Below are 14,573 nucleotides of genomic sequence, written 5' to 3' on the forward strand. Positions count from 1 at the left end.
TGGATTAAATAATGCCCCAGGATTATTTTGTTTTTATCAGCCATCTAGGCTAATGGCAGATCTAAGTCCAAGTGAGGATGGAAATGACTTCAACCGAGCTTCAGTTGTGAAGAAAATTGGTCTTCTCTAGGGTTTGCTGGAAGCACTGCTCAATGTTTCTGCCTCTCCCCCATGCTTTTGCTTTTGCAACCAGCAAGTTCCTTGTGAGGAAAAGTAGCTTCAAAGGCAGGTCTCTTCTCCTTCAGCTTCTCTCTGCTTCTGGATCTTTGCCCTGGAAATTCCCCTGCCTTGGGAGTTCTCCATTGCCTCAATGGGGTGTTTAGTATGCTTTGTTTTGCTCTTATTATTCTCAGGAGGTTTGCTCTAAATCAACTTTACAGCCAGAAGTAGAAGTTCCTTTACCCTTATATTAACTGTCAATGTCACAACTCATCTAGTACTTCCAGCTAATTATCTGGGATTGATCCTCAATAGTTCAATCTCTCTCTCTTTTTTTGCCTACTCTGCACTTGTAGAAACGTCTCTCAAAACCAGACTCTTCCGCTACTCACTGACCCTGATCAACCAGGTTACAATTGCCTGTGCAGTTTCTATCTGATCTTCCTGCCACAAAAATCTTTCAAATCTAGTCTTCAGTAGGACTCTGTCCAAGTTCATTTAAGCTGCTATAACAGAATTCTATAGACCAGGTGGCTTATAAACAACAGCAATTTATTCTCACAGCTCTGGAGGTTGGGAGTCCAAAATCACGGTGTTGGCCAATTCAGAGTCTGGTGAGAATCCACTTCAGGGTTCTTAGGCAGCCGTCTTCTTGCTGTGTCCCCACATGATGGAAGGGGCTCAACAGCAGTTCATGGGCTCTTTTATAAGGTCATGAAGCCTATTTATGGGGGCTCCACCCTCATAACCCAATCACCTCCTACCTCCCAAAGGCTCTACCATCTCATTGGACATTTGGTTTTCAATTTGACTTTTGAGGGGACACTTTCTGTCTACAGTGGACAATGTAGCCTCAAATGTCCTGGAGATTAAATAGTTAAACAGGAATCCTATACTCTGAAATGCTAGTTAAGAAAGACAATGGAATCCTCCAGGAAGTTATGACAACTCTGTGTCTACTCAGTAAAAGAAAGATGTCCCTTTTTGGCTTTGAGTCAATCAAGAAGTTTCTCATTCACCCAATGGGAGTTGCCCACAAGCCAGCTTCAATTAGCACCAGAATCAAAGGTAGCTGATCTAATGACTCCAGTATATACTGACTGAAGGACCCTACAAGCAGGAGAGCAGCCTCACCACCCCAAAGAGACGTGAACAGCACAAACTTTTTAGGGAGTCTCAGGAGGAAACCAAGTCTCTTTATTAAGAGTTTGATACTTACAGTATTGGGCTGGCAAAAAAAAAAGTGTGTTCTGGTTTTTCCATAAGATGTCACAGGAAAACCCAAGTGAACTTTTTGGCCAACCCAATAAAACAGGAACTAGTAAAGATAAGAACATATTTCTGAATTGTCTTAACTTGGCACAAGACAAAACCTGTGCTGATGAGAAGCAAAGAAAAGCAGAGTGATGTAGCCCAGGCAGACACACCAATGCCTGGCTTGGCTTTACTCTATGAGCAGCTTTCAGAGGAGGAAGGGGTGCCAGAGAAGTACTCAGGCAACCCCCACCACAGGATATTGTTTTGATATAATTTATTCTGTCTGGGTAGGCTCCAAGTGATGCCAGCACAGACAGCTCTGTAATCAGCCACTGATGACCTGGTCCTGTCAGGCTGACAGTACTTCCCTGGTTATTACCTGCAGCATCTCATATTTCCGAATGTTGCTGAGATTAAAAAACTAATGAGAAAAACAGGAAAGGAATATGCTGAAAGGAACATGGCTTTTGTTCTACAGTGATGGGACCATAGATGATTTTTATCTTTGTTTTCCAAAATTCCATACAAGATAAATAAATAAATGTCAAATACAAACAGTACAAAGAAGCAGCAAAATCTTCTAAAATAATAAAAAGTACAGCAAAAACTTTCTCTTTGAACTTGAGATTTTTATAATTACATCAGCAACATAATTACAAATACAAATTTCTATGTATAAGATGGAGTTAGAGCCTTGTGTCTCATGAAAGACTCTTAGAAGGAAATGTTCCTGATTGTCAGTTGGCTTCCTCTACTTTTCTTTTTAACAACACATTATGGGACTTTCCTGGTGGTTCAGTTGTTAGAAATCCACCTGCCGAAGCAGGGGACACAGGTTCAACCCCTGGTGCAGGAAGATCCCACAAGCTGCAGCGCAAATAAGCCTGTGCACCACAACTACTAAGCCTGTGCTCTAAAGCCTGGGAATCATAGCTACTGAGCCCATGCTCCACAAAAAAAGAAGCCACTGCAATGAGAAGCCCAAACACCACAACTAGGGAGTAGCTTCCACTCACTGTAGAGAAAGTCTATGCATAGCAGTGAAGACTCAAAACAGCCAAAAATAAAATTAAAAAACAAGCAACGAAAAACCCCAACACATCACTTATTCTCTCCACAGAGAAAATGTACAAAACAGTTTTAAACTCATATTATTTATGGAAAAACTTTTTACCTAAAATTCTCATATTCTTCTACTTGTCGTTTCCATGGACAGCTCTGGATATTTGTGATAATCTGAAGATAGTCATCCTCTGAATACCTAAAAGTCAAATGTCAATGAAATTAGACAATAAAGATTTCACTTACTGATAAATGAATATATAAGTCATTGAAAGACATTCATAATCTCATTCTAGCCCTCTAAATCTTTTCTTAAATAAGGTGATATAGAAACAAGGAATCATACTCATGTCAAGACATCTAGGAGCATGCAATTCACAAATAATTATTGTTGATCAAGGAATATGTAATTTGCATGCATCATAAGTCAAGTTTAGTATTACAAGCCAACCATGATAGCACATCAATTCACACACGTATCTTATGGTTATTTCACCTTAGCTTTTCATTAACAAATACATATATTTTCATAGACATTTACCATAAATATAAAGTTTATCATCTTTTTCAGACTCTAAGTTGATAGATTTCCCTTGGGATATATGGAAAACATTTCCCAAAAATAATCACCTTAACCTTTGATTTTGAACAGAACATTTAAAAAACAGATTAGGACAGGTTAAAAGAGATGAATATTGGGCATAAAAAATCTACAGGCATAGTTGTGAAGTATGGCCAGTTACCAGTCCCTGGTAGACCTCCCTCCATCTGAAATTTCATCGTTAATTAATAACTCCTTTAATCATAAAATAGCCTCTAGTCTTTAAGGGTTATCAGTTAAAATGTATATATCCTTTTGAGTGAAAAAAAAAAACCCCTTAAATTTCCTTTCAATTAATATCATACTCATTAGTTGCCAGCTATGATCAAGGTTTTGCAATAAAGAGATGGAATGATGTTAGTGAGTGGGTGCGGAAGGCAGTAAATAATCTTGTCAGGAAAATATCTTCCTCACCACTACACAGTACAGTGCATTCCCTCCAAACTTTACCTCTAAAAGGCATATTTATTAGAGGTTGGGAAGGTAGTCAACCAAGTAACTCCTTTGCCCTTGAAATTTACCTGCCTTTAGGGTATCTCTCTTCACCATGTTGTCACCAAGATTAATCAAAGATATTTTCTCTTGGTTCCCACTGAAGAAGAGTTGAAAATCTTGAAAGACTTTGCTAAATACTAAAGGAAAAGCAAAGCAAAGAGCTACTGTAGAAGAGATTAAAAATAGTTTTAGGGACTCCCTCAGTGGTCCAGTAGTTAAGACCTTGCCTTCCAAAGCAGGGAAGGCAAGTTCAATTCCTGGTCAGGGAGCTAAGATCCCATATACCTTGCAGTCAAAGAAACCACAATACAAAACAGCAGCAATAGTGTACCAAATTCAATAAACGCTTTTAAAATGCTCCACATTCTTTAAACCATCTCTTAAAGAAAAGTTTTACTTGCATACAGGCTTCATTTTATCTTACCCCACTGGGCCCCAAGACTTGTCACCAAGGAACTTGAGAAACCTATACTTTAGCCTCATAGCTTTGTCCAGATGTGGCGCGTCCCTGCTGGAGTGAGGAGTTGCCCGCCTCCACATGGTGACAGTTATCTAAACTTGTTGTTGTTTAGTTGCTAAGTCACATCCAACTCTTGTAACCCCATGGGCTATAGCCCTCCAGGCTCCTCTGTCCATCGGATTTCCCAGGCAAGAATACTGGAGTGGGTTGCCATTCCCTTCTCCAGGGGATCTTCCCAATCCAGGGATCGAACCCAAATCTCCTGCACTGCAGGCAGACACCGAGCTACCAGGGCAGGGCAATTTCATATCCAAGCTTAGTCTAGAACATTAAAGTTCTCATTCATTTCCAATCAGAATAAAGGTGTACTGTAAAATACATAGCCTTTAAAATGTTTTGTTTTCATGAGATATATCCTCCAATAAATTGTAGTTGGCTCCAACTTAACTTGATATTGAAAGATGTTAATTGTAATGTATCTAATTTTACTAGTAAGTTAGCTGCCTAGAAGGGCTTTTGACTTTAAAGTCCTTGATATTTATTTATTTTTAAGAGTTTTTCTTTTTGTTTGTTTTTTCTTCTTTTTTTCTTCTGTTTCTTTTTTAAATTTTATTTTGTATTTTTAAGATTTTTTTTGATGTGGATCATTTAAAAAATCTTTATTGAATTTGTTACAATATTCTTCTATTTTATGTTTTTGTTTTTGGTTTTTTTTGGCTCAGAGGCATGTGGACTCTTAGCTCCCCAACCAGAGATCAAACCGGCAGCCCCTGCACTGGAAGGTGAGGTCTTAACCACTGAACCACTAAGGAAGTCTCTATAGTCCCTAATATTTAAAACCAAGTTGAATACATTACAGCAAACCTATCTTCTATTAAAGGAGAAATACTCCTGGGCATTTTACAACCAGAAGATAACACTCAGGCTACCTGGGGTTGCTATGTTCAAAGAATCTCTTTTTATGTCCAGTCTAGAAAGGAAGCATTATCCTCTGATATTATAAAGGGGAAGACCAGAGAATAAGAAACTGAAGGGAGCTGAAGGGAGTTACCCTACGTGCTTGCATTTTTTTACTAAAAAAATAAATCATCAATCAGCTTTTTTGGAAAATTAAGGTCACCACAGTACTATCATGATTCACAAGCAGGGAGCATGGCTAGGGAAGGAAAGTGCACATGAGTGTCCCAAGTCTGGGCTAATCTGTGAAGTAGATGTGCCTCTGTACTAGTTTCCTGCTGGGCTTCCCTGGTGGTCCCGTGTGGTTAGGGATCCACCGTACAGTGCAGGGACACTGGTCTGACCCCTGGTCCAGGAAGACCCCACATGATCAGAGCAATTAAGCCGTGCACTACAACTCCTGAGCCAGCACTCCAGAGCCCAGCAACAGCAACTACTGAGCTCTCGCACTGCAACTTGAGTCTGTGCTCACCCGCTGAGAGCTGAGAGCTGCAACTGCTGAAGCCTGCACGCCCTAGAGTCTAGAGTCGTGCTCTCCGCAACAGGAGAGGTCTTTGTAATGAGAAGGCGAAGAAACGCAACAAAGAGTAGCCCCTGCTCACTGCAAATAGAGAAAGTCTGCATGCAGAAACGAAGATGCAATACAGTCAAAAAATTAAATAAATAAATCTTAAAAAAAAAAAATCTTTCCTGTTGAGCTCTAAATCACACTTTCTGCAAATTTACATTTATAGTTGGTTTTCAGTTGCAAGGTACAGCCTTTACCCCACAACTGTGAGAGGCAGCTACCTATGATGTCACCCCCATTAAGGACGACAAAACTAAAAGTTCTGAGATGAACAGCTTACTCAATGTTGTATTATAAGCAGATGAGCTAAGAATTAAAGTCACATCTTTTGATTCAGAGTCTGGCTCTCTTTCCAATATATCATGCTGCATCTCATCTATTTTCATAATGAAACTGAAAATTAATCCCATCAGAAGTATTTTCTGGTACCAAGACATACAATAAATCATACTAAATAATGCAGCAAGTTATTTTCAAAAGAATAAATAACGTCTATTTAAGTCATTATTAATAACACTCAAAATGAGATGTAGATTATAAATAACATACACAATGATACTAAGTAAATGTAATATTAAATTTTTAAATATTTTCTAAGATAAATACTGTATGATATCACTTACAGGTGGAATCTGAAAGGAAAAAAAAAAAAACAAACTAGTGAATATAATGAAAAAGAAACAGATTCACAGATACAGAGAACATACTAGTGGTTACCAGTAGGGAAGGACAAGACCAGAATAGGGAATTAAGAGGTACAAAGGACTGTGTATAAAATAAATAAGCTACAAGGATCTATTGTACAGCACAGGGAGAAAAGCCACTGTTTTATACTAACTATAAATGGGGTATGGGCTTCCCCAGTGGCTCAGTGGTAAAGAATCCACCTGCAACACAGGAGGTGTGGTTTGATCTCTGGGTCAGGAAGACGTCCTGGAGAAGGGAATGGCAACCCACTCCAGTATTCTTGCCTGGAAAACTCCATGGATAGAGGAGCCTGGAGGGCAACAGTCCATGGGGTTGCTGTAACACTGCTGCAATGAAGATCAAAGATTCTGAGTGCCACAACCAAGACAGCACAGCCAGATAAATACAATAAATATTTTTTAAAAAAGATATAAAGAGCTTTTCAAAAGTTAAAATTTATGGTTAATTATATTTTGGTTAGTTAATTAGTATTTTGGTCATCTGATGGGAACAGCTGACTCACTGGAAAAGTCCCTGATACTAGGAAAGATTATGGGCAGAAGGAGAAAAGGGTGTCAGAGGATGTTATGGCTGAATGGGATCACCGATGCAATGGACATGAACTTGGGCAAACTTCAGGAGATGTTGAGGGACAGGGAGGCTTGGCATGCTGCAGTCTATGAGGTCACAAAGAGTTGGACATGACTGGGCAAGTGAACAACAACAGTGGATAGTTAACCATTAAATATTTATTGGATACTTATTAGGTGCCCAGACCTTATCTTAGGATATTCATCTATCAATCCTACTTAAGCAGTTGAGATATTAATGTAGTTTCCAATGATATCTCTTCATGGTGAAAGTCAATTTTACTGTCTACTGAAATGGATGGAGACACTCCAATAATATTAAGTCAATAGGCTTCTACATGGTATTCTATGTAGATCAAACATCTTTTGTAGTTAGTTTCTACAAAACCCCTGAAGAGCTCAGGCCTACATAAAAATAAATTCTGCAAGTCAATATGGTGGTATAAGATTTTCAGTCAACACAGTCAATCATTTCCACTGGGAAATACTTTTTAAGGAATGGCTGATGAATGTGTGACAGCTAAAAAAGAGAAGCATGTAGCAAAGCAGACTGAACTGAGCTATGCACAGTACAGACCTACCAAGAGTTCATTCACTGATGGTGGGAGAATTCAATTTGCACCATTTTTAACTCAGCAAGATGGTAACTTTTAATTATAATGCTGTGGTTATTATCACTGGCATAAGAGAACGAGATCTCAAACCTTTATTCTCTGCATACTGTTTAGTGTCCCTCACACAAGTTAAATTTTCAAAAACCAATTTTAGGAATGAATTCTTAAAGATGCTGAAGTTCTTCACAGCGTCAGTGAAATCTCCAAATTGCCACAGCTGAAAAGTCAGAAACTTATTTTAAAGAATACTTTCTCTGTCCTGAACCATTAACTTTTGGGATTTTGATAGTAATTACATGTTTAAGATACATGTTAGGAAATACTGCAAACAGTGACTAACTTTAGTCAACCAAGAGGGAAAGGGGTGTCTATTTACAAGGGCAGGGGACATGGTAGAGAAAAGGCTACGTGGATTGGTGAAGCATACTTAGGTGACAAGAGAGATAGAGGAGGAAAGCTGTGACCGCCCTAAGTCCACACAACACCCAAAAAGAGCTATAACTACAGGTATAGAAGAGGCCACAGGACAGGAGAGATGGCCTTCAGCAAAGAATGAAGTAAAACCTAAACTAGGGCCATAGAAAGGAATCCTGGGAAATAAGTGCCCCTGACTTTATCTCTCCTCATTTTTCACTCTCCTACCAATGACTTCTAGAAAGTGGCCCTAATCAGAAGCTAAAAATTATGAGAATCCAACTAAGATACCACAAGGAAGTCAGCCTCCTGAAGCACAGAGAAAGAATGAAAAAAACAGAAAATAGACCTGGAAGGTTAAGAGAAATTTATAGCATAAATGGAAAGCTATTCGTGGTGATATTTATCAGAATTATTTGGTGGTAACAATTTGGGCTTCTCAGGTAGTGCAGTGGTAAAGAATATGCCTGCCAATACAGGAGACACAGGAGACATGGGTTTAATCCCTCGATCTGGAAGACCCCTGGAGCAGGAACTGGCAACCCACTCCAGTATTCTCGCCTGGAAAATTCCACAGACAGAGGGGTCTGGCGAGCTACAGCTCGTGGGGTCACAAAGAGTCGGACATGACTGAGTCACTAAACACGTATGTACACACAAATGCACGCATGCAACAGTTTACTTCATTGAACTGATTTGATTATAATGCCAAAGTCAAGCAGTACCTCACTGTCAAAAATATATAATTGTAAGGATCTTCTTCACAAACATCTGCAACATGCAAATACATCATCAGGACAGAAAGAATGAATAAATAATGAAGCGGCTATTTAACGTTTCCAAATTTTCTCTCACAGCACTATTGCTATATGATTTCTGAAGAAGAAAAAAAGATGATCCCTCCTTGCAAGTTCATGGAAAGAAATTTTCAGACATACAAGAGGATACTCAGAGTCTGAAAATCATAATTTCGTAATATTATACTATCAACATTTAGAACTAGGATCCTATATATCACAAGGAATCAGAAAGAATCAATTAATTTAGTGTTTCTCCATCTCTTGAAAAGGAGCATATAGTTAGAGTGAGCTAAAAGAGTGAATGAGCTGGCATGGATAGTGTACCTGGCAAGATCTTTAAACCATACCAGAGTGGCTAATAACCTTTTTCCTTTTAAATTCTTATGACTCATATAAGCCAAATTATCTCTTCCTCCTATGTCCTTTCCACCACCCTAAATCCTCTGAATATCTCTACAGCACTTACCTTTTGTCTTCGTGTATTTACTCAATAAATACTTACTGCGTATCTCTTATGTGTAAGGTATTGTTCTAGAGACTGATAATTAAAATAGTGAACAAAATGAATTAAAAAAAAAATCCATGTTCTCATGAAATTTATATTGCAATAGGGGATTGTGGACAATAAATCTAATGTATGAGCTGACTTGTATTTCCCCAAATTCATATGTTGAAACTCTAACCCCCAGGACCTCCGAACATGACTGTATTTGGAGATAAGGCCTTTAAATAGGGGGTTAAATTGAAATGAGATCATTAGTGATCCCTTGGTCTCCTGAGACCACTAAGGATCCCTAGGGCTCCTGAGAGCCAGAACCCTGGGTCCCACTCAGTCATGTCTGGCTCTTTGCAGGCAGATTCTTTACCATCTGAGCCATCAGGGAAGCCCTAAATTGAAATGAAGCCCTTAGGGTGGCCCTAGTCCAATCTACTTATATTCTTATAAGGAAATGAAATTTGTAGATACAGAGAGATACCAGGATGGTGACACACACATAGAAAAGACCAAACAAAGAGAGAAGTCCATATATCTATGCTTCATACATATAGCAAGAAGGCAAGGAGAGAGACTTCAGAGAAACCAAACCTGCCGACACTGCAATCTTGGACTTCAAGGCTCTAGAACTACGAGAAAATAAATTTCTATTGTTTAAGCCATCTTGCTGTTGTTGCTTAGTCACTAATTCATGTCCAACTCTTTGTGACCATGGACTGTAGCTGACCAGGCTCCTCTGTCCATAGGATTTCCCAGGTAAGAATATTGGAGTAGGTTGCCATTTCCCTTTCCAGGGGATCTTCCTGACCCAGGGATCAAACCTGCATCTCCTGCACCAGCAGGTTCTTTACCACTGAACCACCAGGGAAGCTCTTTAAGCCATCTGCATGCCTACATGCTAAGTTGCTTCAGTCATGACCAAATCTCTGTGACCCTATGGACCCGTAGCCTGCCAGACTCTTCTGTCCATGGGGTTCTCCAGGCAAGAATACTGGAGAGGGTCTCCTCCAGGGGATCTTTCTTACCCAGGGATCTCTTAGGTCTTCTGCACTGGCAGGCAAGTTCTTTACCACTAGTGCCAGCTTAAGGGAAAGCCCTTAAGCCATCTAGTCCATGGTAATTTGTTACGGCAGCCCTACCAAACTATACATCAACTAACACATAAATTAATAGCATGTTGAAGTATCTCATGTACTTAGTACTGTGAGGAAAGATAAAGCAGAAAAAGAGAGAAAGTATGTGAAATAGGACTGCAATATAAGTGGGGTGGTCAGGGAAGACCTCCCTGGGAGATAGGAGTTGGGCAGAGATTTGGAGAAGAGGATTAAGTAAACAACGTACATATGGGGGTATAGGAATGGGAAGAACATTCTAGACAAAGGGAAGGACAAATGCAAAAGTCAGAGGTAGAAGCAGGCAGGGTATGTCCAAGAAACAGCAAGATGGTTAGATTTGCTGGAAATCACACACGAGTCACTCAGGAATCCACTCATGAAGGTGGAAGGTCACAGGAAATCTGATGGTAGAGGATTTGCTATTCGAAGCGTGGACCTCAGACTAGCACTACTGGCATCAAAGAGTAAGAATAGAAATGCAGAATCTCAGGCCCTGTCTCAGACTTACAGAATCAGACTCTGTATTAAAGTAAAATCCTCAAATGATTTGTAGACTCGTTAAGGTTTTTAACAACTTCATTGAAGAATAATTCACATACCATACAATTCACCTATTTAAAGTACAGAAGCCAATGGGTTTTAGAATATTCACAGATATGTGCAACCATCACTACAGTCAATTCTGGAACATTTTTGTTACCTCAGAAAGAAGTCTTATATGGTTCAGCTATTACCTTCTGCATCCCATAAATTTTGACATACTGTGTATTTATTTTCATTCATCTCTAATTATTTTCAATTTCCCTTTCTATTGCTTCTTGGACCCACTGCACAGTTAGGAATATGAAGTTTAATTTCTATATATTTGTGAGTTTCTCAAATTTTTTCCCTAAATATTTATTTAAAATTTCATTAAAATGTGGTCACTGTATTATTTTTATTCTTTGAATTTATGGAGGTTTGTTCTATAATCTAGCATATGATTCTGTGTGCATTTGAAAAGAATGTATATTCTGTTGGTGGGTACTATACTCTATAGATGTCTGTTAAGTCTGGCTGGTTTATACTGTTATGCAGTTCTACTGTTTTCTTATTGACCTTCTGTCTGGTATTGCAGCCACTACTGAAACAGATTATTTAAGTCTCCAATTATTGCTGCTATTTCTTCCTTTATTTGTCAGTTTTTGCTTTGTGTACTTTGGTGCTCTGTTATTAAATGCACATGTGTTTATAATTATTATAACTTTCTCCTGGATTGACCCTTTTATGATGATAAAATCAGCTTTATTTCTACTAACACCTTTTGTTTTAAAGGTTTATTTCTTCTAATATCAATATATATACTCCAGTTTTATTTTTTAAAATTTTTTTTATGTGAACCACTTTTAAAGTCTTTATTGAATTTGTTACAACATTGCTTTTGTTCTATGTTTTGATTTTTTGGCACTGAACCATGTGGGATCTTAGCACCTCAACAAGGGGATGAACCTCTACCCCTGCATGGGAAGGCAAGGTCAACTACTGGACCTCCAGGGAAGACTCGTCCCAGCTTTCTTGTGGTTACTGTTTGCACATGATATATTTCTCTATCCTTTTACTTTCAATCTATTTGTATATTTGAATCCAAAATGTGTCTTCTATAGGTAGCATATAATTTGATCATGCTTTTTAATCCAGTCTGGCAATCTCTGCCTTTTGATTACATGATTTAATCCAGTCATATTTAATGTTACTACCAATACAGTAAGATTTACCTCTGCCAATTTATTTTTTTTAATTTAAATTAATTAATTTATTTTAATTGGAGGCTAATTACTTTACAGTATTGTGGTGGTGGCCTGACATACATTGCCATACATTGGCATGACATCTTTAATAATTTAAACTATATTTTCAGTAGTTGCTCTGCTAAGTCATGTCAGTCATGTCCGACTCTGTACGACCCCATAGACAGCAGCCCACCAGGCTCCCGTCCCTGGGATTCTCCAGGCAAGAACACTGGAGTGGGTTGCCATTTCTTTCTCCAGTGCATGAAAGTGAAAAGTGAAAGTGAAGTCACTCAGTCGTGTCCGACTCTTCGAGACCCCATGAACTGTAGCCTACCAGGCTCCTCCGTCCATGGGATCTCCCACGCAAGAGTACTGAAGTGGGTTGCCATTTCTTTCTCCAGTGCGTAAAAGTGAAAAGTGAAAGTGAAGTCACTCAGTCGTGTCCGACTCTTCGAGACCCCATGAACTGTAGCCCACCAGACTCCTCCGTCCATGGGACAGAGTGGCAAGAGGACTCTCCCAGGCAAGAGGACTGGAGTGGGGTGCCATTGCCTTCTCCAGTTGCTCTAGGGTTTACCATATATATCTTATCAGAATCAGCTTTCAATTTGTACTAGTTTAACTGTACTGATATATAGAAATAATACATAGCTCTCTTTCCTTTTTCTTTGTGTTGAATTTCTGTTATACAATATTACATTATTAATGTTATAAACCAGCTACATATTACTATATTTGTTACATTTGTAGTCATTTCCTTAGCCTGATACAACTTTCCTTCTACCACCCTCTTTGCGCTTTTTATTGGCAAATATATTACACGTGTATTTGAGAAGTGCTGCCAGGACTCTGCAGGCTGCTGTAAGAATTTTGTCTTTTGAGTGAAATGGGAACACATTAGAACAGAAAAGTGACCTGATCTAACTTACATTTAAAAAGGTTCCAACTGTCTGCTTTATTGAGAATATTCTCCAAGAGAGCAGGAATAAAAGCTAGAAGAATTAGAGATGTTTGCCAATAGTAAAATAAAGATGGCTTGGACCAGGGTGGAAGTGATAAAGTGAGTAAGAAATTATCCACTTCTGGGTATGACTTCAAGGTGGCCAGTAAGATTTAATGATAGATTTAGATAAAAATAAAGGAGTCAAGAATAACCCCAAGCATTTAGGATAGAGCACTGGAAGAACAGACTTGCCATTAACTGAATGGGAAACAGTGCTGAAGTATAAAATTCAGGGAGCAATCCAGGAGATCCTGTGAGATGTATAATGCTTGAGATTCCTTATGAGTATTGCAGGGAAGTGTTGACTGGGCAGAGGTAATATGAATCTGGAAAGAGGTCCACATATAAGTTTGGGAGTCATCAGTAGGTAGATGGCAGTTAAAATTCATGAGATTAAATGGAGTCCTACAGGTCTGAGAAGGAAGATAAATGAGACTGGAAGACTGAGTTCTGGGACACTCTAGGGTCAAAAGTGAGGGGAAATGACATGGAATCTACAGAGAATGAGAAGGAGAAGACAAAGTATTGTAAATATATGACTTTCTTTTTTTGTTTTGTTTTTTTGTTTCTTGTGTTTTTGTTTTTTGTTTTCTATTTTTTTTGCCACACAGAGTAGCATGTGGGATCTTAGTTCCCTGACCAGGGATTGAATCTGTTCCCCCTACAACGGAAGCATAGTGTCTTAACCACTGGACCACCAGGGAAGTCCTTGACTTTCTTAATGTACTGAGAGCTGCTAAAGAGTAGAAATAATTTCTTTATCACTGTGTCCCTCAGGCAACAGTTAAACTGTTCGCAACCATGCATACTTTGAAAAACCTCCCAGGGAGTCTGATACACACCTCCAGGTTGAGAACAATTGTCTCTGTGCCTGTTGTAGTGCTGGGCACAGAGAAGCTGCTGTGTGTTTCTGAAATTGAGATTTAATGTATAATTAGAACATAAAACACCCAAATGTTTCAGACATTAGTTTTGAAATATGACAATAATTAGCCATCTGCCATGACCTTACCAAGAGAAGTCACACTGATCCCCAAGTTACAGTTAGGGTAATTGTGCAAGATAAAGCTTACCTGCATATATTTACATTACAGATGCTTAAGTAGAATAAGTAACAAAATGTGAGCAAAGTATGTATATACTGACTATTTTGGATAAAGATTGCTTTTATAGCTTTGCACTATAAAGTCAAATGCCTTTCTCTTCCTGTATTTGTGATTTGTTAATTCTGTTTTCATTAAGAATGGAGCTATACAGTAGTGAGAACAGAAAAGTCAGAATTTTGTCCAAGCCCTGGATCTGCCACTTCTAACCATCTCATGTTCTGCAAGCCCTTTTAAAACCCTCTGAGTTCATCACTTACACTTGTGGAATTAGAATAACGAAACATACTCTGAAGAAATACTGCAAAGACTATAGATAATACTTACATTTCCTTGCATACAGTAGGTCCACAAAAATAGCGGTTATTACCACTACTGGAAAATTCAGTTTTGTTTCCACTGCACATATGTTCAGTAGCTCAG

The 14,573-nt window shown here is 38.7% G+C and overlaps 1 protein-coding gene across 1 annotated transcript in view; it reads right to left on the minus strand.

The window, feature by feature from the left end:
- The window catches only part of ST8SIA6 (ST8 alpha-N-acetyl-neuraminide alpha-2,8-sialyltransferase 6), a 143,900-nt gene that overhangs the window by 38,880 nt on the left and 90,447 nt on the right, over positions 1-14,573 (minus strand). Inside the window, exon 4 of the mRNA XM_043884727.1 lies at positions 2,591-2,677. Coding sequence (XP_043740662.1) covers positions 2,591-2,677 — 87 coding nt within the window. The remainder of the gene's footprint in view (positions 1-2,590; positions 2,678-14,573) is intronic.

This window comes from Cervus elaphus, chromosome 23 (assembly GCF_910594005.1).
Source record: "Cervus elaphus chromosome 23, mCerEla1.1, whole genome shotgun sequence".
In the NCBI taxonomy this organism is placed as follows: Eukaryota; Metazoa; Chordata; class Mammalia; order Artiodactyla; family Cervidae; genus Cervus; species Cervus elaphus.